This window comes from Pinus tabuliformis, chromosome 3_1 (genome assembly GCF_031772625.1).
Source record: "Pinus tabuliformis cultivar Carrire ecotype Pingquan chromosome 3_1, CPIR1, whole genome shotgun sequence".
Lineage (NCBI taxonomy): Eukaryota > Viridiplantae > Streptophyta > Pinopsida > Pinales > Pinaceae > Pinus > Pinus tabuliformis.
The window spans coordinates 36,491,604-36,517,829 of NC_142301.1; the positions used below are offsets into that span (position 1 = coordinate 36,491,604).

The following is a 26,226-nucleotide window of genomic DNA, read 5'->3' on the forward strand; positions in this document are numbered from 1 at the left end:
AAGCTAGATCATATAGTTTTTAAGCTTTGGAGTGGGAGGTTCTTGTAAGTATAACAAGATGTTAAACCTTCATTTCAGATCAGTGTAATTGCCAAATTGGAAGGGTTCCCAACACCATACTGCTCTTCGGATTCATAGGGAGAGTCTTTGTAGTCAACCATCTTGCTAGCCATTTGATATTTCTTCCTGCAAGGTGTATCATGTCAGCTAAACCAAATCACAATAAACCAATGTACCTTAGTATAGCTCGGGGAGGATACCTTGTCTGCAAGATCAAAAAATCAACGTGATACATGTATAACATAATCATGACAACATATAGAAACATAAAACATAAGCATGACCATGCAACTGTCATTCTAGCTAGGGTCCAGTCATTAATGCATGACCTCAACAACAACAAACACCACGACCTCATGCATGAAAATCACCATCGTTACATCACTATACACTTGACCACATGCAAACATGAACATGCATAAGTGATGCATAACCATCCACACATATGCATAAACACATATGACCAATCATGAATGAAAAATACTTGAAATCAAACCTGCAAGAATGATACATGCAACCAAGCATACAAGAATGTAACCAAACATGCTGCAACGATACATGTAAGCAACATAAATCAACATGTAACCAGTTATACACTCACATTGATGCATTCCACAATAACACCTCAAATTTCACATGATGACATCACTACAACCATGAACAACATCATGCAAATGTGACAAGCACATGGAATGCAAGTGTGAGAGGCACGCATGCATGACCAACACATAGCCCATCCAGTCCAAGGGGTGAACCATGCTCTGATACCACTCTGTAACACCCTCCTCCCACATCTACCCAAGCAACCGACCAACTGGGGTAAACATGCGACGAGAGGCCACTATGATATGATTCGACCTCCTAAGTCATGTTAAGGAAGTGGAAAGGACGGAAGCACACCATACAAACATTAATCATCAGCTACAGGACCCTCAGTAACCAATCCCATACTTTAGACAACTTTCCTTGGGGTCCCACTGAGATTTTGGACAATTTAAGGCTTAATCGCTCCCATGCTATAGGCATGAGTGCGACCAATAACCCAAAGTCGCTTTCATAGGCTTGCCTGCCAAGGACCAGAGACCAAAACTATCAGTGCTATGCTAACGACTCCGAGATTTGAGCCATTTTTTCAGGTTGAGAGCCTAGGTCACTGCCCAAAATTGAACCATCTCTTCATATCAGTGAAATAACATGGAAATGATAGTACTAAAGCAAATACTTGTTTAAGACCTTGACTGGACCCTTACTAGCCATGGCAAGCATTTCGTTAAACATATTGCAAATGTGTAATCTATAGGTGTAATTAACAGTTCTGAGCATAGGGGTCTCATACTTAGCCAAGAATCATTAAGAACCATTGATACCTCAACACATCAACTGCCATTCCATCCATTAGGTCAGAGATACATTGATAATTCAATTACAAGTAAAAACATGATGAGAGCCACACATGGCTGATGTCATAAAACACATACATAACCAACATAATAGCAACATAAATACTCATGAAAATACAACCATACAGACCACAAACAATCCATCAAAATGCTCATAGAAATGCAAGGAGAAGTAATCTTCCATTAATGATGCAAAATCCAAACCTAGGATGGGACTTCCACGTTCCACCTGACCATAGAATGGCTGAGCCAAATCTCTCTTTAGTCATTCACCCCATTGCCATGTTCCAATCATGAACGTGGGATCTCATAGAACACATCAATCAAAACTCATCCAGGGCTTCTAGAGGCCATCCACCTCAACCCCTCAAACCATGATTCCACCTCACGGTCAAACATCACAAACCATCATCAGATTGGTCTCCATCTAAGCCTTCTAGGGCTTCCAGAGCGTTTGTTCTAACCAAGGCTTCCAGGACTAGTAACTCAACCCACAATTGTCGTTGGGCTTCCAGAGCATTTGTCCAACCAAGGCTTCTAGGACTAGTAACTCAACCCAAGCTGTTACAGGGCTTCTAGAGCGTTTGTCCAAATAGGGCTTCTAGGAATTAATAACTCAACCCAAGCTAAGGAAACATGAGAACTAACCAAAAACAAACAATGAAAGTAAACCCACAATCACCAAGGCTGTCCAAGAAATGGAAAGGTTAGGCAATCCACTGTCAATCCAAGCAATCCTCCATGCCAATGACAAATCACAACCAAGAAACCACATGCATGTGCCATGCATGCCAAAACTAGTGAAGGAAACATACATGCAACTTGGTACCTGCAAGCAAATCTGATGTAGTTGCTGATCCTGATGCCTTCTTGCGCTTTCTTGCTCTTCCTTTGCCTTCTTGCTCCAAGAATCCAAGTATGCCACACCCACCAAGAGTGCTCCAAGAAAACTCTAAGTCTCTAAGAGTACGAGAGATAGAGAGAATAATGAGAGAGCTCCAAAAGTGAACTGACGAAAGGTTACCAACTGATTCTCATAACCCTTTTTATGAATGAGGCATCTATTTTCTTCATTTTCCATTATTTTCCTTCAATTTCCTCCTCACATGCAACATGTGACCTTTCACCTCCCTTTTCTCCTAATTTCCATTATTTTCATAAATAAATGTGCCAAAAATGCGGTTTTGCCTTTCCAAAGCCTTAGCCATTGCCTTTGCCAATTTCCTTAGCCATAAACAATCACAAGTGATTCCCATCACTAGGATTCTGTCCAACATTCAACTTGGAATAAGTGTGCCATCATCAATGGTTATTATTTTGCCTTTATTTACTTTTATTACATGGAATTTTCACTAGGGCTATTACATTCTCCAACAAAACTCTCCAACACCTTAGACAGTACAACCATAACACCTCAAGCCTATGTTCCAACATAGTTAGGGTAAGATATGTTCCACCTTTTTTGAGGGCACTTTGGGTCACCATGCAACACTTAATTAATTGATCAGTTATATAGTAGATCTAGCTGTTTTTATTGCTTCCCATTTGAGATCAAAATCAAGTCTATTTTGTAGGAAGTGTAGTAGCACATGTAAGTTTGTTTCAATGGAGAAAGCCCTCTCTTAAAGGCCATTGGTAGCTCCCATCTTCAACCCAAGCAACTTCAACATATAAAGCAATGTTCTTTCATATGAGTTCCTTCCTTTTCATCTCTTTTTCATTTTCAACATCTAGATTAATCATCTCACCAAAAGAAATTAACCTATGTTGGTTTACCTTCCTTTGTTAATTGTTATTACTTCTGTTTGTTCTTAATATGTCATTGACTTATCCTAATTAATCTATAACCTTGGGTAATATAATCAACTCAAAACTCCAATTAACCTTGAGATCTTCTCTTCTCCTCTTTTCTTTCTCTCTTCCCATACCGATATCTCTCATTTTTGTCTTAAAATTAAGTGGCGACTCCACGCTCTCCTTACACTTAGTAGTAACATCATGCTTCACTTTGAGCATCACAATACATGTGTATGTGAATAATAACATGAATAAGCCATTGTCCATTAAACCTATCTTGTGACTATAAAACACCTTCCTCTCCAATATTAATTGTGATGACTAATTTATAACAATATATAAGCCCTAATAAATTTAGACCCATTATGTTTAATTTATTATAAAAAATTATACTAATTAAACCATCCTTTATCATCCATGTCTTTATATGACCATCACATTAGGTATATTAAATATCTCAAAATGATGCCTACACAGAATTAATTTACAACCTACAAACCCCGCTCCACCATTCTCCTATTGAAAAATAAGCCAAACTAGTGCCCTCTCAACCTTGCACTTCGCTGTCTAGTCTGTGGAACAATTATAATCAGGTACTCGTTAAACACGATATTACTGGACAATCATGGTTTAGGAATAAACCTTTGAGAGGATAAGCGAATGAAGAGAACGCAGCCGTTTCTGGTGATATGGCTACTCAAGCCTTTGCAGAGCTGAAGAGCATGGCTTCAATACCTCAAACAATTCCTCTAAATTTCAATCTGCCAAAGATGCCTACAATTCAGTGTTTCTACAGAACTCGTCATCCAATATTCATTCACAACGACCACAGACAGCTAAATTGGTGCAGGAATTCTACACTTGGCTGGAAGGCCCTTGCAATAAAAACGTTTTCATCTACGATTAGCCATGGTGGGGAACTCACACGCAATCCGAAGGGGCTATTTCTGAAGCATTTCTCGGGCTCGGCGTTACAGAAGAAGACGAAGACGACGACGGAGGAGCCTGATTTGCAGCATTTTATCAGACGAGTTCAACCACAAGCTGCAACTCAACTTTCCTCTGATATTCAGTAAGTACAAGAGAACCTAAATTTATTTCTCTACACAACAATTTGCCGCTGCACATCAAACATTTAACCAGTTGTTCAAATTACACAATTCATACCTGTGAGATTTAACCTCGATATTAGAGGTATTGTCTGTTTTGATTTTTTTATACGGAGGCATGTTAGGCAAACCGGCCAGGTTCAATTCCTGAACAAGCGGTTGGGCTTAGGTGCAAGTCCTGTGTGAATTTGACAGAATAGTACATTCCCCATGCAGTAACCTCTAGGCAATTGAAATTTGAAAGTGCTTGTGGTCAGAGTCATTTGCTACTCGAGGGCTGTTTCGTCTTATGATTCCAACGTAATTGCTCCTGTTGTAATGCTTCTCCCGAATTTAAGGGAGTTGCTCTAAGAGAAATAAAGTACTGGTAAAATTTCTGCACCTTCAACATCGACAGTGCAGTGTTGCGGGGGCTTCTATGAGACAAATTCAATTCAGAAAAAAACAGAGGACTTTTCAAACCCTTATCGGAGATGGTATAGTACGGCACTGTTTCTTGTAAGAGATAAGAATTGCTAAAAATATGCAGTATTGAAGCGTGGGTGTATCTCGAGAATTCCTTCGTGGATAGAAAGTGTTAGAAGAGTTATGCTTATTTGTGGTCTTCTGTGCCGTGGCCACATGTTCATTGGAGGAGATCAGAAATAAATATTAACCTTGTAACACCCTCCCTTAATGTTTTGGGGAAACATTGCACTTGAATACAACTTGGGAAGTTTTCGTCACATTCAGCAGAAAGAAATGCCTTGGGGTATTTTTCTTGGGGAAAAACTTTTATGAGCAGGTCACATCAGAAATCACATGCAGAAAACAAGGCTGATATTGCTAACTCAATCGAAAATAATTGTCTGATGTTTTTGATCCTATGGATTTCTTGTGTTCTTAGGCAATTAGGAATCCTAGTCCTAAATAGATCCGGAAAATGGTTATTCCGTTGACAGGCTGAATTTGGGGACAGAGGAAAAGGCTAAACTTTGTCTAAGTGCAGGATGACTGAGTAAAAGAGCAATTCACTGAGCAAAGGGTGGAGGATTGCAATGCTTGATGGCCTTTGCTCGATGATGGATTGATGGCTCTGCTCAGCGAGGGAGCCAGCTGTCAGAGCTGCTTAGTACTGTGCAAGAGATACCATTCCCGCAGCAAAAGAACGAGGAAGCAAAGTATTGGTGAAGTATTTGTTCACTGAGCAAAGAGGAAGAAGCCTCTCTTGCTCAGCAGCTTTGCCTGACTAAAGTGGAAATCTTTTGCTCAACAAAGAGGTGAGCCACTCTATGGGCTGAACGCCAAGCAAAGGACATATGGGCTGAACGCCAACCAAATGACATACATCAATTACCGAGGCAGTTGAATGGGGAAGGATTTTTGCTTGGGGTGGACTTTTGGAGAGCCGATAATTTGTCACTGGGTATTTCTGGCAATAAGAAGAACTCAGAAAAACTGGGGGGCAAAACCTGGGGAGCAGGGGAAAATTTGGTAAATGTGGAAATAAAAATATACAAGGAAAAACCGATGTGAAGGAGAAAGGGAACTGGTCCTTTGAGTCTGAGTTTCTGCTGCTTCAAAGAAAGGTCTAGTGGGCAAAATTCTGAGAAGAAAAGGGAAGAGGTAGCCGTGAAATGTGGCCAGATTTTTGCCTGGCAGGGACTACTCATAAAACTGTGACCAAGAAAATACGGAGACGCTGAAAGGCATTGGTCCCAAGGCAAAGCATGGGTTAAACCGGTACTTGAGCCCCTGACATCCTTATGACAACAGGCAAATGAACATCGTTTTAGCTTTAGATTCAGGAATGATTGAGGATCGTACTCGTTGGGGAACCAAATTGGTTCAATTGCCATAACAAATGTCACTGATTCTTGAAGAAGGCCCACTTATTAAAGGCAAAAGGATAGCAGTGGAGGCGGTTGTTGGTCGATTGAGAGATCAAGATGAAGTCCACATTGAAGGAGAAGAAGAGAGCCATTAGTAAGGAAGGTTTTTGATCCCACTGCCTGGAATGCCAAACAGTGTAGTGCAATTCATATGTACCGAAAAGCGTTCGAATTTTAGTACATCAGAAAGTGCCCAACAGCCACTAATGGCAGCAGTGAGCAAACAAGATCTTGGTGCATGTAGATAAAGTACAGTACAAATAGTGGATACAACAACCTTAGTGACAAAGTAGCAGTTACACTTCAGCAGTTTAGTACAACAGTGAATGAGGGCACAAGAAAATTTATGGAGGAGGGAGAGATAGAGGGTGCATGCATGCCACAGACATGCATGAGCCAACTCAGTTTAGTTCCAGTTTAGATGCTTTTAGTGAGCCGAGAGGCTCATTTTACTGTCCAGTGTGAAGGCGATGTGTAAGTATGTCTGTCCATCTTAAAATAAAAATAAAATATTCTCTAAATAGAAAAACAATGTTGGCTATAATAAAAAAGAAAAAAAATGCTATGCATATTTAATTAGTTGTTCATATGACCTAATATAATTTCATGTAAAGTAATTAGAAGTAAAAAAAAAATATGTGAGTAAGATGCTTAAATCTTATATTTTTCAAATTTTTTTTAACACATGATATCAACTTCATATATATCTATATATATAAAAAATTGTTAAAAGAAAATATTTTAATGTTGTATAAAATAAAATATCCAATATGGGTTATGAATAAAATATTTTAATATGAATTAATATTGATGTATATTTAAAAATATATTAATAACAAGAAAACCAGTGGGCTGATAAAATAGCTCAATGCACATGTTATGTAATCTCTATAACATTCAAAAATACAATTTAAACAATAAAAAATTACACATTGTGTTTTTTGCACTCTAAAGCAAGTTTGCATATGAAGAAATTTGGTCCCTCTCGGCTCATGTTAGATCCGTGGTTAAGATGGATCTATGCTGATTACTTTTTTTATTTTGATGTGTTTCAGTTCCTAGTAAAAAATCCATTGCAGTTTTTGATGGAGATTTTAGTTTTTTGTTGTTCTAACTTCTACCTAGGTAGGTTAGAAATCAGATGAGGGCTGATACCATGTTTTGAAGAATTATAACATGGCATTAGAGTGATGTATCTAGAGCCTTACAGAATTCTGTGTTTAGAGAGATCGGCCTTGAAGGAAAGGGCGCTGTTAGAGGGTTTAAGTGGGCAGTAACTGTAGGCTTTAGTGATTGAACATATTTGTGCCAATGATCAATACATGGATTCGAGAAAGGTTGCGGGGTGTGAAACCCTAATTGATGTAGTGAGTGGAGATTGAAACTTGTTTAGTGGAGTTCTTGATCCATAAACTGTCGTGGATATTCCACTGGACAACTCGTCACAATAGATTTTATAAATTATATTTAAAAATATGAAATCTACACTATGAGCATTTATTTCTTTTTATATTTTTGGATTTGTAAATTATTATTTATTGTTGGAAATATTGGGGGGGTGAATCAATATTTCTTTTACAATTGTTATTTTGTACCAGTTAAGGTCACTTAGAAAAACGAGAAAACAAGATATAGAAAAAAAGGATAATTTTGTTAATGATAAAGACGAGGACCCCAATCTTCTTTTACAACAATCCAAGTTCCAATTTGTACAATAATACTTATAATTTCTTCAGGGCTCCAACCCTAGACGAAGACTCCAATCTTCAATTTCAAACCAGGTTCCAACATATTTTAGACCAAGCTCCAACTTGGTCTCCTTGAGGACCATGTCACATGGTTCGAGTTCGAATTCGAGTTCGACAACAATTAAGTTTGGTTCGAATTCGAATTTTCCGATCAGGTTCAAATGAGGTTCGACATTAGGTTTGACTATACATATTTTTCAATATATATATATATATATATATATATATATATATATATCTATATATGACCTCAGTCTAATGGAGCAGGAATAACCATTTATAATGGATGTTGCAAAGATTGAAGAATTAGACATTCTCGGCATATCTGTTTTAGCATACAAATCTACCTAGACACATCACAATTGCACAGCTAGTGATCTCGAGTCTCGACATACCTGTGAGGATCTCAGCTGAATGGAGTAGCAAAGATCTAGGACAAAGGCACAGTGTCAATGGATCTCGCATAGCAGTCTTGGCATCAAGGCCTCGGTGATACTCTGTCTAGACTCTATACAAAGAATAGCAGTGATAGAACCTCTCTCTCGGCCTAATAAGATTGATGTTAGACGTTGTCTCAATCACACACACACACACATATATATATATATATGTACACTACAATTGTGGCACAATAACAAAGCCGCAGAAATGATCATTCTCGGAGGATACAATCCCTGCATAACAAAGAGCCACAGTAACCATTACAGTCTCGGAATAAATGAGACAGTAAGGACCTCAGTATATTGAGGAATAGTATCTCATCTCGGTGGATCTATTTCTTAACAATCAATGTATATATATATGTAATGGAAAGATCTTCGGATCCCTCACTATCTTTACATGATCTCACTGTCTCGGTGTAAGAAAGATCACAATGATCCTGCAGTCATGGAATACACTCTCGCATGATCACAGTCAACGTGATGGTCTAGAGTACAGTGATGAAGGTAGGATAAAAGAGCTATCATGTCTGTCATAATGAAGTTCTTAGTGCATCATTAAAAAAATCGAACCTTAAAAAATTCGTTAAAATTCGCCTTCAGGTTTGTTGAGGTTCGTTGAGGTTCGAGTTCGTTCAACTTCGACTTGAGGTTCGAATTTCAGGTTCGGCGAACCTGAACGAATTTCAAACCTGAACCTTAAGGTTCGCCGAACCTTGTGACATAGCTTGAGGACTCCAATCCTCTCAACAATTCAGGCTCCAACATAGATCCATCTTAACCACGGATCTAACATGAGCTGAGAGGGACCAAATTTCTTTAGATGCAAACTTGTTTTAGAGTGAAAAAAACACAATGTGTAATTTTTTATTGTTTAAATTGTATTTTTGAATGTTATAGAGATTACATAACATGTGCTTTGAGCTATTTTATCAGCTCACTGGTTTTTGTGTTATTAATATATTTCTAAATATACATCAATATTAATTGATATTAAAATATCTTATTCATAACCCATATTGGATATTTTATTCTATATGACATTAAAATATTTTCTTTTAACACATTTTTTCGATATATAGATATATATGAAGTTGATATCAAATGTTATTTTTTTTTTTGAAAAGTATAAGATTTAAACATCTTACTCACATATTTTTTTTACTTCTAATTACTTTACACGAAATTATATTAGGTCATATGGACAACTAATTAAGTATGCATAGCAATTTTTTTTCTTTTTTATTATAGCCAACATTGTTTTTCTATTTAGAGAATATTTTATTTTTATTTTAAGACGGACATATTTTTTTTACTTCTAATTACTTTACACGAAATTATTTTAGGTCATATGGACAACTAATTAAATATGCATAGCAATTTTTTTTTTTTTTTTTTTATAGCCAACATTGTTTTTCTATTTAGAGAATATTTTATTTTTATTTTAAGACGGAGGGACATACTTACACATCGCTTTCACACTGGACTGTTAAAAGAAAATATTTTAATGTCATATAGAATAAAATATCCATTATGGGTTATAAATAAGATATTTTAATATGAATTAATATTGATGTATATTTAGAAATATATTAATAACAAGAAAACCAGTGGGCTGATAAATAGCTCGATGCACATGTTATGTAATCTCTATAACATTCAAAAATACAATTTAAACAATAAAAAATTACACATTGTGTTTTTTGCACTCTAAAACAAGTTTGCATTTGAAGAAATTTGTTCCCTCTCGGCTCATGTTAGATCCGTGGTTAAGATGGATCTATGCTGGTTACTTTTTTTTTTTTTTTTTTGATGTGTTTCAGTTCCTAGTAAAAAATCCATTGCAATTTTTGATGGAGATTTTAGTTTTTTGTTGTTCTAAGTAGGTAGGTTAGAAATCAAATGAGGGCTGATACCATGTTTTGAAGAATAATAACATGGTATTAGAGTGATGTATCTAGAGCCTTACAAAATTCTGTGTTTAAAGAGATCAACCTTGAAGGAAAGGGAGCTGTCAGAGGGTTTAAGTGGGCAGTATCTGGAGGCTTTAGTGATTGAACATATTTGTGCCAATGATCAATACATGGATTTGAGAAAGGTTGTGGGGTGTGAAACCCTAGTTGATGTAGTGAGTGGAGATTGAAACTTGTTTAGTGGAGTTCTTGATCTGTAAACTGCCGTGGATATTCCACTGGACAACTTGTCACAACAAATTTAATAAATTATATTTAAAAATATGAAATCTACACTATGAGTGTTTATTTGTCTTTATATTTTTGGATTTGTAAATTATTGTTTATTGTTGGAAATATTGAGGGGGGGCGGGGGCTGAATCAATATTTTTTTTTACAATTGTTATCTTGTACCAGTTAAGGTCACTTAGGAAAACCAGAACATAAGATATACAACAAAAGAATAATTTTATTAATGATAAAGACAAGGACTCCAATCTTCAATTTCAAACTAGGCTCCAACATATTCTATACCAAGCTCCAACTTGGTTTACTTGAGGACTCCAATCCTCTCAACAATTCAGGCTATGACCTAGTTTTCCACAAGGCTCCAACCTTGTGTGAGGACTCCAATCCTCTAGGGTTCCGACCCTCTCAATCTGCTGCAGTTCTTCAAGGTGGCTTCAAAGCTTCAAGACTTCCAATATCTTCTTCAACAAGTTCTGAATGACATCTCCCACAAAGTCTTCAAAAATGTCTCCAAGAATGTCTCCAATAGGGTTCAACAATGCTTTAAGAACCAATTTCAAATCTTCAATAGCTGCTGCAAAGGATCTTTTCCAACTGTACTCCAAAGATGAATGTCAACTCCAACAAGGTATCGAAGCTATCTCCAAATCTCTTCATGTCTGTTTCAAATAATCTTCTACAAAGCCACATCGTTAGGGATTTAACAATGTTGCTCCAAAGTTGTCTTCAAAGGCTAGTCCAGAGGATGTCCTTCAACAAATCTGCACAAGGTTCTTCAAAAGCACCTCAAAATTGCCTACTCAAATGAATGCCCCAAGTTTGCTGCAATAACTATAGTAAGGTTTGTTTTTCAATCCTTCACCAAGATTGCTCTTCTACTCTGTTCCAAAAGTGTCACAAGGTAGCTCAAAACAAAATGCCCAATACTCTGTTGAAACATTGCCTTCGATAGACTTTAACAAGACAGACCACAAATCCAAATTGTGTGAAGGTCACAGGTTCGAATAGTAGTTATAGGTCTGGATTCAATAGATGTCGCAGGTCCAAAGTTTATATGCCACCGATCCTCTGCCACAGGTCCGAATAGTTGTCAAATGCTACAGGTCTGAGATTTTATGCACAAGTTTGTTGCAATGGATAAATCACAGGTCCAAACTGTACATATCTGAATGCCTCAGTTAGTCACCCACAGGTCCGGAAGTTACAATGTATATTATATAAGCCTCAGTGCCACAAGTTTGAACTTAACATTTGATCAAAGAAAGGTCTAGTTCTACGACCTTATTTGTTGAGTGATCTGCTCCAAAAGAGGTGAAGAACCTGTTAGCACTCCGTAGTTTTCCTAGGCTGAAGAGGAAACTGCAGAGGTAACCACAAACCACTTTCAAAGCTGGGATCTAGCCCTTCCAGCTTCAGAGAGGGATCTCTCTGTATGATTTTTAATCTTAGTGTTTATATTTTAGGCTAGGTATGAAAGGACAAGATAGATTTTTTAAAGTTTTGGTTGTAAAATGGAAGAGAAGTCCATTGGGCATGGAGTCATAAGGTCTTCAGTAATCAATTAAAATAAACAGAGGAGCAGAAAACAGGGTGAGGTAGGCAAACTCCTGGATCTCGTAGAGCTGTTGTGGTGTGGATGAGATGAATAAGAATTAGGATCAATTAAATATAGAGCATACACAGATGAATTCTATACTTAATATCAGAAAGAAAATGTTGAGATTGCTTAACAAGCCAGAGCAGAGTACTGTAAGTAAATTTGGCTCTTAATCTTCTTGTAAACAACTTAAGAAGGAAAACATTCATGTGAAACTTGAAAGGAAAACATATTTACAAAGAGGGAAACATCACCATTTGCTTGACACAAGAATCCTGAAACCAAACTGCCTCTGTATTACTGAATTGATTACTTCAAAATATATTTTATTGCTTACAATCATAGAAAAAACTTTTCTTCTTTCATAATCCAACCATTACTAAGTCTTACAAAATATTTATAGAGTTGGTCTCGAATTAATTCGAAATTCAAATAAACTTTATTACAAAATAATATGTACTGAAAACATGTAGATATTTCTAAACTAGAACTAAGTAATAGGAAATCTAGACTATTTCTGATTTTCTGTTTAGACTTTGAGGTGAATTGGTGTTGACAGTAGCTACTTTTCTGCTCCTTTTGTTTGTCTATCCCCAAAACTGTAGGATTTCTGTTTGTCTTTATTCAACTAGCTCCAACAACTTATCCCATCGCTCTTCACTAGGAATTGAAAAATTCACCATGCTCTGAAATCTCATCTAATTTTGTGTATGTCTGGAAAGTTGGTTTGTTTAAAAATAGATGATGGATTTGATGTTGAATGAAGAGATCATGTTGTAGGCCTTCCATGAAAGCTTCTCCACTTATAGTTCCTCTTACTTTAGCAAACTTGGATGCATCTGCAACTATATTACATAATTGATCTTGATAATTTTCTAATGGAATCAATTTGTCCATTAGAAGCTCTTAAGGCTGGGAGCCTTTTCTCCTGCAATACATAAATTTTCTATTAAATCTTTTTACCTGTAACTCCAATTCTTTGCACTTATTCTCCAACTGTATCATGAGGTTCCTCTTTGTTAATACTCTTTTTACTTCCATCACTGTGCCTGTTCTGTCTTGAATCTGGAGTTCTTCAAGCTCTTCCTTAGTTTTAGAATTCAACATTTTAATAATTCTATTTGCTTCTGCTAGCCTATGCTCTATTTCAATCTTTGTTTGTTCAATTGCTGTCTTGACATTATGCACTAACTCTTCCTGCTCAAATATGATTTGAATGGATGACCATAATTCTGTGATGTTTGCATTTATGTTATGCCATATACTCTTTTTGGCCTTTGCCAACATCTGAGCTGTTAGAGACTGATTCTCATACTTTTGAATTTGTTGTGTCAATTTGTAGTTCTTTTGCACCTCTGTTAGGTATGCATTATCTACTTTTATCTTGCTTTCCTCCATCTTTGTGAGTGCTGCTGTTAACTTCTCATTTTCCTTATTTGTTAATGATAATTCTCCTAAAGCTTGAACTAGCTTCTCAGAAGAATCTGAAGTTGATGCTTGTGTTGTTTGCTGTACTTCCTGTTGTGTTGATGTACCTGCTACTTCCAATTGTTCCTTTTCCTTCAACAATGCTTCCATGTCCTGTTCCATCTTCTGGATTTGAATATTCTGTTCAACTATTATTTTGAACAACTTTTCTTTCTCCATTTCCAGATTGGTTACTTCTTTGGCCTGAGGGTGCTCTATGGTTGGAAGCTTAAGCTGTTTCCTAAGGGCTTGAATATCTGCATTTTTTGTTTTTAATTATCTCCTCGGCTGCCTTGACATCACTAGGATCATATCCTAGTTTGATTATTAAATCTTCTAAAGTTTTAATTCTAGTGTCTTTGGCCAGAGAAGACATTCATTCTATCTTCAACTGTGAATGCATATTATTCAGAGAGGTTTGCAACTTTGAGGTAGCCATGGCTGAACTGGTTAGTGTTGAATAAATCATCTCACCTGCTTGCTTATGCAAATCGATTTGATTGATTGCATGAACCTTTTTGGTATCAACAGAAAATATTGAAGCTTTGTAGTCTTTTGCACTTCTGGGGGCTGGAACTGTAGGTTCCAAAAAGGCCATTTGGAATTGCCCCTTTTCTGTGTCAAATGCAGACAACAACCTGTGTTGAGTGGTGGCAGTTTGCTTCCAAAACTCTGAATATGTTGAAGCCTTCAATGCTTCATTCTTCCTCTTGATCTCCTTGTATCTTGCAAAAATATTCTGTTGTGCTGGAATTTGAGATGTAGAAGAGATAGGTGACTCAATTGTCTCCTCAACATATGGGAATGAAGTGGTGGGAATACCTGTCAAAACCATTGTACTTTGCTCCTATGAATCCTTTTCTTCTGAGGATTCTTCTTGAATATTTATTACCTGAGGATCACTCTTAGTATTAGTCTTTGGATCCTTCTTTCTCCTCTTGAAGACACGGAAGTCTGCAGCTTGTGCTTCTAAATCTGTAGGGGACATACTTTCCCTTGGTCTCTTGATTTCTTTGTCTTTTGGAATAGGAGTTTGCAGAGATGATTGAATGACTATTTGCTCTTCAACCTCCTGTAGTGTGTTTTCTGTCCATTGCTCTTGATTAGCATACTGCTCTATCTCTGGCCTAGGTGTATGTGCATATGGAGTGGTCTTCTGCTCAACTCTCAACTTTGAAATTATCCCTAATGGATCATAAGACCATGTGAAGCTTAGTTTAAATTTCATCTGCTTTAATATTTCCTCCACTTCCTTTGCTGCTGCTCTGGTATTTACAATATAAGGCCCAACATGTGCCTTCAATTTAAACTGTGCTTTCTTTTTATTTGATACAAAATGTAATTCATCCATGTTTAACATCTGTCTAGTGTATTCCAAAGCGAAAATCCTTACTGGTACAAAAACTGGTAATCTATAGGGAGGAAGCTCACACCCATAGATCCGAATCTCTATATAGTTCTGGTAGAGATACCAGTCTCCAACTTTTGCCTATTCTGAAAGATGCAAAACTTTCTTGATCTCTGGTGAAATCCTTGGTATAACATCACTACTAAGTAGACACAAGGATGTATGTAAAAACTGATCCACAAAATCGCTGAATGAATAATCTTCTGAATTCCTTCTGACTAAAGAAGTCCAGTGAATGACTGGTAATGGACTTCCCTGATCATCCATCTTCTGTAACTGGAACTTGAACCTATCTGCTTGGTAGAATAGCATCAGATATACTAAAATTGATTGGTGTTTGAATGCACCTTCAACTTTAAACTTGAGAAACTGCTCATGTATAACATCTGATAAGTACTGACTGTAATTGAAAAGAATTGAAGGCTTCTGACCAACTGAAAATACTGATAAAAACCCTAACACTACCTCATCTACCCACTGGTCTGTATGATAACCTAATAAGCAAGTAACCATGGAAATGACTTGTCTTGACATCTCAGGGAAGATAGAAGCAAAGTATGGGGGATTTGTTCTAGGCAATTCAGAATTCTCAGGCAGAAAACATTCAAAAATATGGGCTCGTTGGGGGAAAGTAAGATTTTTATATATTTCCATGAGTGCATCAGTGGAAAATGGATGTAAAGAGGTTTGAGTATTAATCTGGAGAGCTTGACAAATGGCTTCTGGGGTAATTGAGAATAGGATCTCATTGTTCTGAGCAATTATTGCTTTCTGGCTAGGGAGGTACCTAAGATGACACCAGGTAGCGAATTTTGGGAAAATATGAGTCTGGGGAAAGGTAAATTGAGGTAGAAGTGATTCCCAGATATTTAAATCATCACTATGGTCTAAATACTTATGTTTTGCCCAATTATGAAGCTCATACAGATCAAACTCACATTGTGTTTCTACTATCTTGTATTGGGTATCAATCAAAGGGGACCTATCTAAATCAGGGACAAGAGGTACCATAGGATTCTCATCAGGAATCTTTCCCTTTCCTTTGTGCGAAGATATCTTTAATTTCAATAGGAAATTCAGAAAACCGTGTTACCAGGTCGCAATTTGATTGGTTGCAAAAGGGAAAAACTTTGTAGATGGTGCTGGCGAGCTTGGAAATCTTTCAATCTGAACTTGCGTGGATAAAATAACAAGAAAAAGGGGATAATATAGGTTGATACAGGATTTTATAATGGGAATTGAGGGCGATCAACGAGATTATTACTGTTTTGGAGCATAGCATTTATGAGTTTTTAGATGTTGGCGGGAGAAAATTTAATGGTTAATGACTATATGATTGTTGGCGGGAGATTTGAATGCTAATGGTTACACGTCATGGAGGATGGGTGACGTGTACGGAGCAATGAATCATGGTGTCAAGGATGGAGCGGGAGAAAATAGGCGAAAGGAGCGTTGAAAGGTGGTTTTTCGCCCGGGGGGGGGGGGGTAGGAGTGGTAAGCGGTAAAGGGAAGGGACCCCCCGAAACAAACGTGTAGTTGCCATGTTACCTCAGGGGGTTTCATTGTAAACCATATTTCGGACCCCCCCCTCGTTAAATCTCGAAAGGTCGGGGGGGGGGGGTTCGAAAATTGTCCCCCACCGTTGATCTGGGCGGGGACGATCTCAATTGCTCAAAAGTAAAAACGCTTTATGGAAAGCGACAAAAACAATCAAATCATCTTTATTCTAAATTTTAAAATAAAATTTAATATTTTTTCCAAGGAAAAAAAATGGTAACCTTTTATTAAAAAAATTAATGAAAAGTTACACTAGCAGATGCAATGAAGCATTCAGTATGTTGCCACATGGGCTCACAGCGTTAGTAAACTAACGTGCACAAAGAATAAAAAGGAGAAGAGAAAAGAGAAAGAAAAAGGGGAAAAAAGCCTGACTTCCGGCAGTGAGTAAAACTCACGCTTCAGGTTTTTCGCCCCTTTTTCTTTTCAACCTTGTGCCACTCTCCCACAGTGGGCTCGGTCGAAGTAATGACTAACTGGGTTGTTACATTCTGTTGCCCTGTTTCTTTGTCTGAGTCTGAAGTATCTGAGTGATGCTGCCGTTTGATGCCTCCCATGCTTTGATCCACACTTGTCATCTCTGTCTGATTTTGCTGGGTCTCTGCCTGAATTGAGTGTGGCTGTAGCTCCTTGTTGACTGCTGTATTTTCCTTCTGGTTCTCTATTTCAACCTCCTCTATGGTGGTATCATCCTCCTCTGCTTCTGTTTCTTCGTCTTCTGATACTGTGGTGGCTTTCTTTTCCGCGGTTCTCTTCTTTATGACATTATCTATGTTCTGCCATCCTTTGTGCTTCCTTTGTTGTGGCTTGCTCTTGTTAAGGCTTTTGCATGCATTGAACAGATGACCTGTTTGTTGGCATCCCCTGCATCTGAATGCTGTATTCTCATAGTCCAAAGGTTGTTTCCATTGAGTATTGTTGAAATTCAGGATGATGCTTTCCGGTAACCCTTGGCTGAGATCTACCTCGACACAAATTCTAGCAAAGGTAAAGATTCCTTTTAAATGTCTCTCTGTATCAATCTTTAACATTCTTCCAAGGGTATTCCCTATAGCTGATAAGGATGTAAAATGCCAAAAATGCATCGGAAGATTATGTAACCTTACCCATACCGGCATCCTTGACACCACCATGGTATTTGGATCAAACTCCGGGAACCAAGGGGTAACAAATAATCCCGCACTGCCCCAGAACCATGGTCCTTCGGTGAGAGCTTTTTCCCTCTCTTCTTCAACGCGAAAGACTACTATGAAGAAACCTTTTGAGCATAGGTGGATCCGGCAGTTTTTTGTCCATGCCGTGTGAATCCATTGATACAAAGCATCCGATCTAGGCCAGAAGCCGTTAAATCTACAAATAACGGCATTTTTTTGTAGATCTGAGAATATGCACTTTACCTCTGGGATATCCAACGGAATGGAGGGGCTCTCTGGTACTTCATCCACGATATACTGCCCTGGAGGTATATTAACAGTTGCATGTTCTTTCCCCTTTGGAGATTCTTTCCCTTTTGCTGCGTCTCTGTAGGATCCTGTAGGTTTTGATGTAGATCCCTTAGATCCACCTCGCAGTCGGTGATTGAGGATAACAGTTGAGTCCTTTGCAACCCTGTAATGCTGGAGTGTGTGTTGATCCTGCATGCAGAGCCCTGAAAATAAAAGATTTTGTAATGCAACTGGAGTACCCAGTTTGACCTGGATCTCTTTTTTTAATTCCAATACAGTCATCCATTCCCAGATCTGCACACAAACGTGTCTTCCTTCTGTTGATCTGATAAAGATTTGCTTCAGATCTGCTGTGTCTGCCTTGTTCAGGTCCCATTTTACTGGTTTGAGTTCTGGGTCTGGCTGGCTTCCATCTGTCTTTTGCCTAGATCTGGCCAGATCCGATCGTTCCACCCCGGAACTATAGCGATTGGCCCGTTCTGGTGAGCCGTTTCCCAGATCAGGGCATCTGAAGATATGCTGGGGGCTTTGTATCTTATCCCAGATCTGCGCAGCATAGAGCAGTAAAAGCTTAACACATCGAGGGTCCAGGTTCAAAACCCCAAGCCCTACTTGATCTTCAACCATATCAGTTAAAAACAACCCTATATCAACAAATCGGATCCACTTCTTATCGAAATGGAACATGAAAACCATGCGCCTCTGTTTCCCATTGACAGATCTGCCAGATCTGTGCCATGCGGTCGCAAAGAGGGGCGCATCCAAGCACGACAGGGTAAGGATCGATTGATTTTGGGTAAAAGCCTCCGGTTGAAGATCTGGTGCCGCCCTGAGATAGTCGTCCTGCTCCTCGCGTTGGGCGTAACATAATGCTTTCTTTTTCCTATGATTTGGATCCTTGAACTCTTTCCCCTCGAAGAAACCAGCCCAGGACCGGAGGTATTTTGTGTCTCCAGCAATCCGATTTCTAGCCGCTCCAGAGCAGAGCAAGGCTCCAGGTATCGCGGCGGCGCATTCTTCAGAAACCCTAGCCTGAATCGCCTCCATAATCAAAACCATTCTCCTTTCCTTTCCGTGGGCAAGCAACTTGCTAGGCGGATAAAAATTTAATATACATTAACTATTGGCGACATTTGAACTAGCGCGCCTCTTTGGGGTTTTATTATTTTATTTATTTTTCTTTTCCTTTTAATCTTGATTTTTTCTCCTTTCTATTTTTTGCTTTTCTTTTCTATTTTTCCTTTTTTCTTTTTTCTTTCCTTTCTATTCTTCTTTTTATAGACTAGACAATCATAAAATGAAAAATAATTTACAATATCCTTGTGGGATAAATGGCTAGATAACCATATGTGGATTACTATATTTATAGGACCTTAACAGAACATGGATCCAAAAATTCTGAAGTGTATGCCAAAACTTATAGAAAATATATCAAGAAACCATATAAGATTTTCCCAACACTAGACTTCGTCTTCTTTTGCTCCTTCTCACCTTAGATCCGAATTATGTCTTTGCGTTTGTCTTATCTTAGCCGAGTTGGATAATCGAAATGGAGAGGTCTTGCTTCAATTTATAGTTGTTCGTTCATGTTTGAAAGAACATGTCCATTGGGATGGAGAGCCGACATGACCATTTTAGCCGACCTGTGCTCAAGTATATCTATTTAAATTAATTTCAAGGGTCGATAAGGTTGCTACAAGTGTCTTGACTTAAGGTTTAAGGTTTTCATTGTTATTTCATTTGTGGCCTCCTTCTGGGCATGAAGTTCTCCTCCATAGCAATCCTCCTCATCAATTGGACCTGGTATATAATGTTGGTATTCAACTATTTCTTTGTTTAATTAGGAAACCTCAAGACCATCAAATGAGCTCCTCTTTCTGTGCATGTTTTCAAATCATTTCTAGGGCTTCTCTCTCAAATTTGCAACTGCTTCCATTGTTGGACTGCCCATATTCTTCCATTGAATACATTGTTGAACAAAGCCACATTATTACAAATTCAATTGAGGCTTAATCAGGCATGTCTTTCATTAGATCAACAATATATAACAAAGATAATTTTTTCATTACCAAATTTCCCAAAGGTTAGCAATTCAAGTGATGAGGTAGAATTAGACTTGATAGCAACCCCAACATTGACTCTTCAATATTCTAGGCTTTGACATCAATGACAAATATTGTCAACATTTATTGTGTATGCATGTAAATTATGATTATGTAGAAAGTAGGGAACGATGAAATAAAAACTCACAAACCATGATTGACACAAGATATATTTTGGGAAACCCTTCCGGGATAAAACCTAGTTGGAAGGTGAGGTCGCTCTGCTCTCATTCTCTGAATAGAAAATGGTAGCGAGTACAAAGAAGTATGGCATGTGGTCGGGGGCTACTTTAGTGCACTCTCTGTGTGCTCTCTCACTATCCCTCTTGGCTACTCTGCTCATCTATGGAACGAGGTACACTTGAAAATAATGGAACCCCTTTTCGTCCTAGTGGCCCGGTTATAACACAGGCCAATAGCCTGTTTGATTCCCTCAACTCTTAATCAAAGTTACAATATGGACCCTTCACGGATAAAACCTAGTTGGAAGGTGAGGTCACTCTGCTCTCATTCTCTGAATAGAAAATGGTTGCGAGTACAAAGAATTTTGGCATGTGGTCGGGGGCTACTTTAGTGCACTCTCTGTGTGCTCTGTCACTATCCCTCTTGGCTACTCTGCTCATCTATGGAACGTGATACACTTGAAAATAATGGAACCCCTTTTCGTCCTAGTGGACCGGTTATAACACAGGTCGATAGCCTGTTTGACTCCCTCAACTCTTAATCAAAGTTACAATATGGACTCTTCTAGAGTATTATTCATCATAATCACGTGGTTAGCCCGTTTTGCATGAATTATGGGGGCTGACGTGGCATCCTCTCGAATTATGGTAGTGAAAACAAGAAGGTCAACTTTCGAGTGGCATAACTTTTGCATATGGACTTCGATTGATGTGATTTTTGTGCCGTTGGAAAGATCTTTGTGTAGAATAGGAAATATAATGTATGACGCTAAAGCGACAAAGTTTTACCCCCAGAAAATGTCATTTGATGCCTCAAAATGCTCCCGAAAGGTTTCAGACCCCAATTTGCTAAACTGGTTCCCCCCTGTAAAATGGTCTTGTGAGTTGATTCCTCCACTTTTTCCACTCTAAAAGCATCAATATGGATGACAAACAATATAGTGATCCAATCCAGATCACATCTCCCCATTTTGGGAGGCTTTTGGTTCTCAAAAGCTTCTACTAAATGAGGTGAGGAAATTTTTCCTCCACCTTCTCTTGGGTGTACCATTTATCTTTGCTTGGAAGTTGTCCTTTCAAACCAATTTGCCAAAGGTCATGCTGCCCCTGTCTTGTAGTTTTGGACCTCTTTTGCAAAACAATATCTTTTGCTAACTCTGTCTGAGCATCTGGTTCCTAATACTCTACAGAAGGTAGGACTTGTTTCTCTTTCTGATCTAACATGGAAGGTTCATAGAATCTCAGATTCTCTACATTCACAACTAAGTAAATATGCATGTATGGGGGTAGACTGAGTTTATAGGCATTATCTCGCACCTTTTCCAATGTCTCAAAGGGAACATACTACAGGCCTTGATTTTCTTACTAGGACCTTGTAGCCTCTCATTGTTCAATTGTAACCATACTTTGTCTCCCACCTTGAACGACTTCTTTGTTATGTGCTAATCATTCCTGGCCTTATATTTTTCCTGTGACTTCTACAGTGTCTCCTGTACTTGTATATGGATCTGCCTGATCTTCTCAACAATTTTTTCAACCCTCAAGACATCCCTTGTAAGATTCTCCCTTACTCCTTGCTGCTCATATGCAATAACCAAAGGTGAAGGTGACAAATATCCAAAACAAGTTTCCCTTACTCCTTTCTGTTCATATGCAATATCCAAAGGTGAAGGTGACAAATATCCAAAACAAGTTTCAACTGGGACTTACCAGTAGAAGTGTGAACTGCTCTGTTATAAGAGTGTTGTATATATACCAGATTTTCATTCTTGGTCTTCAGATGCTTCTTATTATAACCCCTCAAAAGTTGCACTAAAGTCTTGTTGACGACTTTTGTCTGTGGATGGAATGACATAGACCTTCAACTTTGTGTCCATCTTCTCCCATAATGTAGTCCAAAATGCATTGAGAAATCTTGTGTCCTTGTCTGAAAGGGTGCTCTTTGGTATCCCAAAGTGCACTGAGACTTGTCCAAAGAACAAGTTCACAGCTTCTTGCCCACTGATGGTCTTTTTATAGGGCATCAAGACACACATCTTGTTGAACCTGTCAACTACCACAAAGTGGTAGTCATGTCTCTTCTTGGTTATTGGTAAATGTTAAAATTGGCAACTGGGGCCAAATTCCACCTTGGGACAACTCATATTATGGAAATGGTGATTGCATTGGATTCCTCTTTTCGAGAGGTCCAATTTTGATATAAAGATCATCTCATTCGGACAAGCAGAAGTGAAATTTTGAATTTATTCTCTCTCATACACAAATTGTCAAGGCCGGCCTCAATCAAATGTATGTGTCTCATCACCCTCAACGAATTGTATAAATAGGAGTGACCTCTCTCCTCGTTTGAACATCACTCACTCACACATCCTTCTCTCTCCTCACATCAGATTGGTTTGTAAAGCTTGGGTTCTTCTCTCTTTCTCTCTCGCACAAGTGGTAGGAGGCCGAAAATTTCAGAGGTAAGTACAGGCTGAAATTTCAGAGTGCAGACCAGCGTTGAGCAGGGGTTGTTTGACTGTCTTTGACTGCATTTTTTTGGGCCGAATTCCGATCTCTTGAGGCCGCATTCTCTGGCACAAAAATCGATGCAATTAACGCTGTTTACCCTGTGTTGACCACAGGGCTGTTTGAAGTTTGACCAAGGTTGACTGAGTTTTTTTGTGGACTGTTTTGGGTTAAATTTGACCCTTCTTGAAGGCCAAATTGGATTGCTGTTGATCGAGTTGCTTGGAGGATGTTTTATTGTTGATTTGACCAACATTGACTTTCTGGTTAGGGCTGCAGTTGTGTTAAAATTGGCAACTAGGGCCAAACTCCACATGGGTCATCTTATTTATGACAACTGATATTTTTCTTGGATTCCTCTCTCTGAGAGGTGTATGATTGATCTAAAGATCATCCGATTCTGACATGTACAAACGAAATTATGAATTTATTTTGATTATGGTCAAATTGTCAAGGTCAGCGAGCAAACTTATGTAGGCTTAAAAGCTCAACAGTCACGTCTATTCATCCTCAACATTGCATATAAATAGAAGGTGACTTAGCCTCATTTGGACACACTCATCTTCACACTTCTCTCTCTCTCAACTCATTGATTGGGTATAGATTTTTGGGCCTCTCTCTCTCCACTCGTCCAAAATTTCAGGAGAGCAAAATTTCAGGAGGCCGAAATTTCTGGACAGTTTGACCAAGCATTGACCTCCTTTGACTGTGTTTTTGTGAGGGCTATCTTTGTTTGGGCAGGCTGAATTTATAGGCACAAAAATCGAGGCTAAACGTTGACTGTTGACCAACATTGACTACAACTAGGGTTGATTGCAGGTGGGCTGTTTGACCAGACTTTGACTGGGCTGAATTTCACTGTTTTGAGGGCTGTTTTATCTTGTTGTTTGGAGGCCGAAGTTGATTGAAATTGACCGATTTGCTGAGGGTCAAATCTGCCCTATTGACCAGCGTTGACTTTTCCGGTTAGGGCTCTTTTGCTGTTGTTATAAACTATCAGATTTGTAAATTGTATTATCTCTCTCTGCTGAACTATTGAAGACTAAAATAAGATTTGATCAAGGGTTTCCCCACATTGGGGTTTGTCCTTGGCTGGTGCCACATCTTGTGTCCTCTTGTCTTGGTTTGTCTTCTGCTGTTTATGTTTATGTTCTATCTGCATTTTACTATCATGTTGATGTGATTGCTAATTTGAATATTGATACTGGGTTGGTAAAGAAATTGAAGTAAAATTGCTCTAAAGCATAGAACATACCATTGTTGTCTAAAATTAACATGGTATCAGAGCTGAGGTGAAGACAAAGCCCAAGCAAGAGTGAAAGAGCAATCACCAAAGACAGTTGGACAAGGACAAAAGGTTCAATGGGTTCCTCATCGTACTTCCTGGCTGAAGACAAGTTCCATGATAAATCTGACTATCATGGATAGAAGATGTCTCTTGATTTGTCCTTGGAAGAAAAAGAAGTGATGGACTATGTGCAGGGTAAAATCCCTGAATCTCATTCAAATGCACCGGCGGTTGCGAAAACCAATTACAATAGGGCTGAAGTCAAAGCAAAGAAGATTATCAGGGATTCCATTGACGAGCATCTGGTAGTCTACATCTCCGAATCGAAGACCTCCAAGGAGATCTATGACAGGTTGGTCGGCATGTTCAAGGTTAGTAATGCTAATCAAATTCTATTTCTCAAGAATAAGTTGAAGGATATTAAGAAGGGCAAGGACGAGGATATTCAATCCTATTTCTTGAGGATTACTGAGATCAAGAATGATCTACTCTCGATTGGAGAAGTCATTCCTGACAGGGAACTTACTCTCACCACCCTTGGAGGACTCCCACCTGAGTGGTATGTATTTAGAACCACCGTCCTCAACAATGATCGAATTCCAGGGTTTGAAGAATTGATGTTGAGATGTATTCAGAAAGAAACAAGAGTGGTGGAGCAAGAAATGCCTTCTAATAGAAGCAACCCCACTGCATTCTCCGCTCATGCCAAAAGGAGAAATAATGCAGGGTCTAAAGGTCATTTCCATGGAAAGCCTGGATCTAAGGGAGGAAGGAAGGGCAGGTGCTTTGTTTGCAATAAGTTTGGCCACTATGCAAGGGAATGTCCAAATAGAAGGGACACATTGCATGATGATGATCACAATCATTCCAGGTGTAGGAATTTATAGGGTAAGTTCCTCAGATAGAACACCAAAGGACACCACTCACAAACAGATCACAGATCAATACACTAGTATTCTTGACGTGGTTAAAACCCTCAAAGAGGGAAACAATCCACGACCTGAGCCAACGCGACCACTTCAGGCAATTTATTAATAAAAGAAAGAAAATTTACATAAGCTTCTCTCATGGATGGTTACACTACAAATGACCCTCCATGCTCTTTAAATAGAAATCATGGACCAATCGGGTGTTAATCCACGAATTAAGTGTCGGTAATACTGAGGAGAGAATGAACTGTCAGATCACTTCATGTCTAGAACATAGCGTGATCGTCGGATTGTAAGTTACAAAAGTACATAGTAAAGAAACACACTTTACCTAGCTCTACACTAGACCAAGTTATACTTAACTATTTCCTATGTGTTGGAATATCCTAACATCCCCCCTTAAGAACAACTTGGGATAGGATTGAAGGATGTACAAATATGACACAATAGGAGAAGGAAGGAGGCATTAGAACCTGTTCCCCCTTAGCGACAACTTCCTGAACTCCAACCATAAATCGAAGTTTCATAAACTTCGCCTCTGTGAGAGCCTTTGTAAAGATGTCTGCAACTTGATCATTGGTTGAACAATATTGCGCTTCAAGAACATGGTCTTAAATGAGCTTTCTAATGAAGTGCATGTGTAGTTCAATGTGTTTGCTGCGCTGATGTTGGACTGGATCTTTGCATAGTTGAATGGAACTTTGATTATCACACCAAAGTGTAGTCGGATGTTGCTGTTGAAAGCCAAACTCTGACAGGATCTGATGAAGCCACAGGGCTTCCTTACTAGCTTCTACGATGCCACGATACTATGCTTCTGCTGAAGAAAGAGAAATGGCACTTTGTTTCTTGCAAGCCCATGTAATAGGTCCAGAACCAAGAGTGAAGACATAACCTGCAGTAGACTTCTGATCATCAGGGTCACCAGCCCAATCGGAATCAGTGAAACCAACCAATAGAGGAGATGCTTCTGCATTGTAATGAATCCCAAACTGAACTGTACTTCGAACATAACGAAGTATTCTTTTAGCTGCTTTCCAATGACTTTCATGTGGGTTTTGCATAAACCGAGCAATAAGGCCAACAACAAAGGAAAGGTCAGGATGAGTATGGGTCA

At 38.5% G+C, this 26,226-nt stretch overlaps 1 protein-coding gene across 1 annotated transcript in view; it reads left to right on the forward strand.

Moving 5' to 3' along the window:
• Positions 1 to 3,779: 3,779 nt before the first annotated feature.
• Positions 3,780 to 26,226, forward strand: part of LOC149185650 (Methylthiotransferase) — an 83,427-nt gene continuing 60,980 nt past the window's right edge. The window contains exon 1 of the mRNA XM_089410757.1: positions 3,780 to 4,329. Within this exon, the coding sequence (XP_089266883.1) occupies positions 3,947 to 4,329 (383 nt within the window). The 5' untranslated portion in view covers positions 3,780 to 3,946. The remainder of the gene's footprint in view (positions 4,330 to 26,226) is intronic.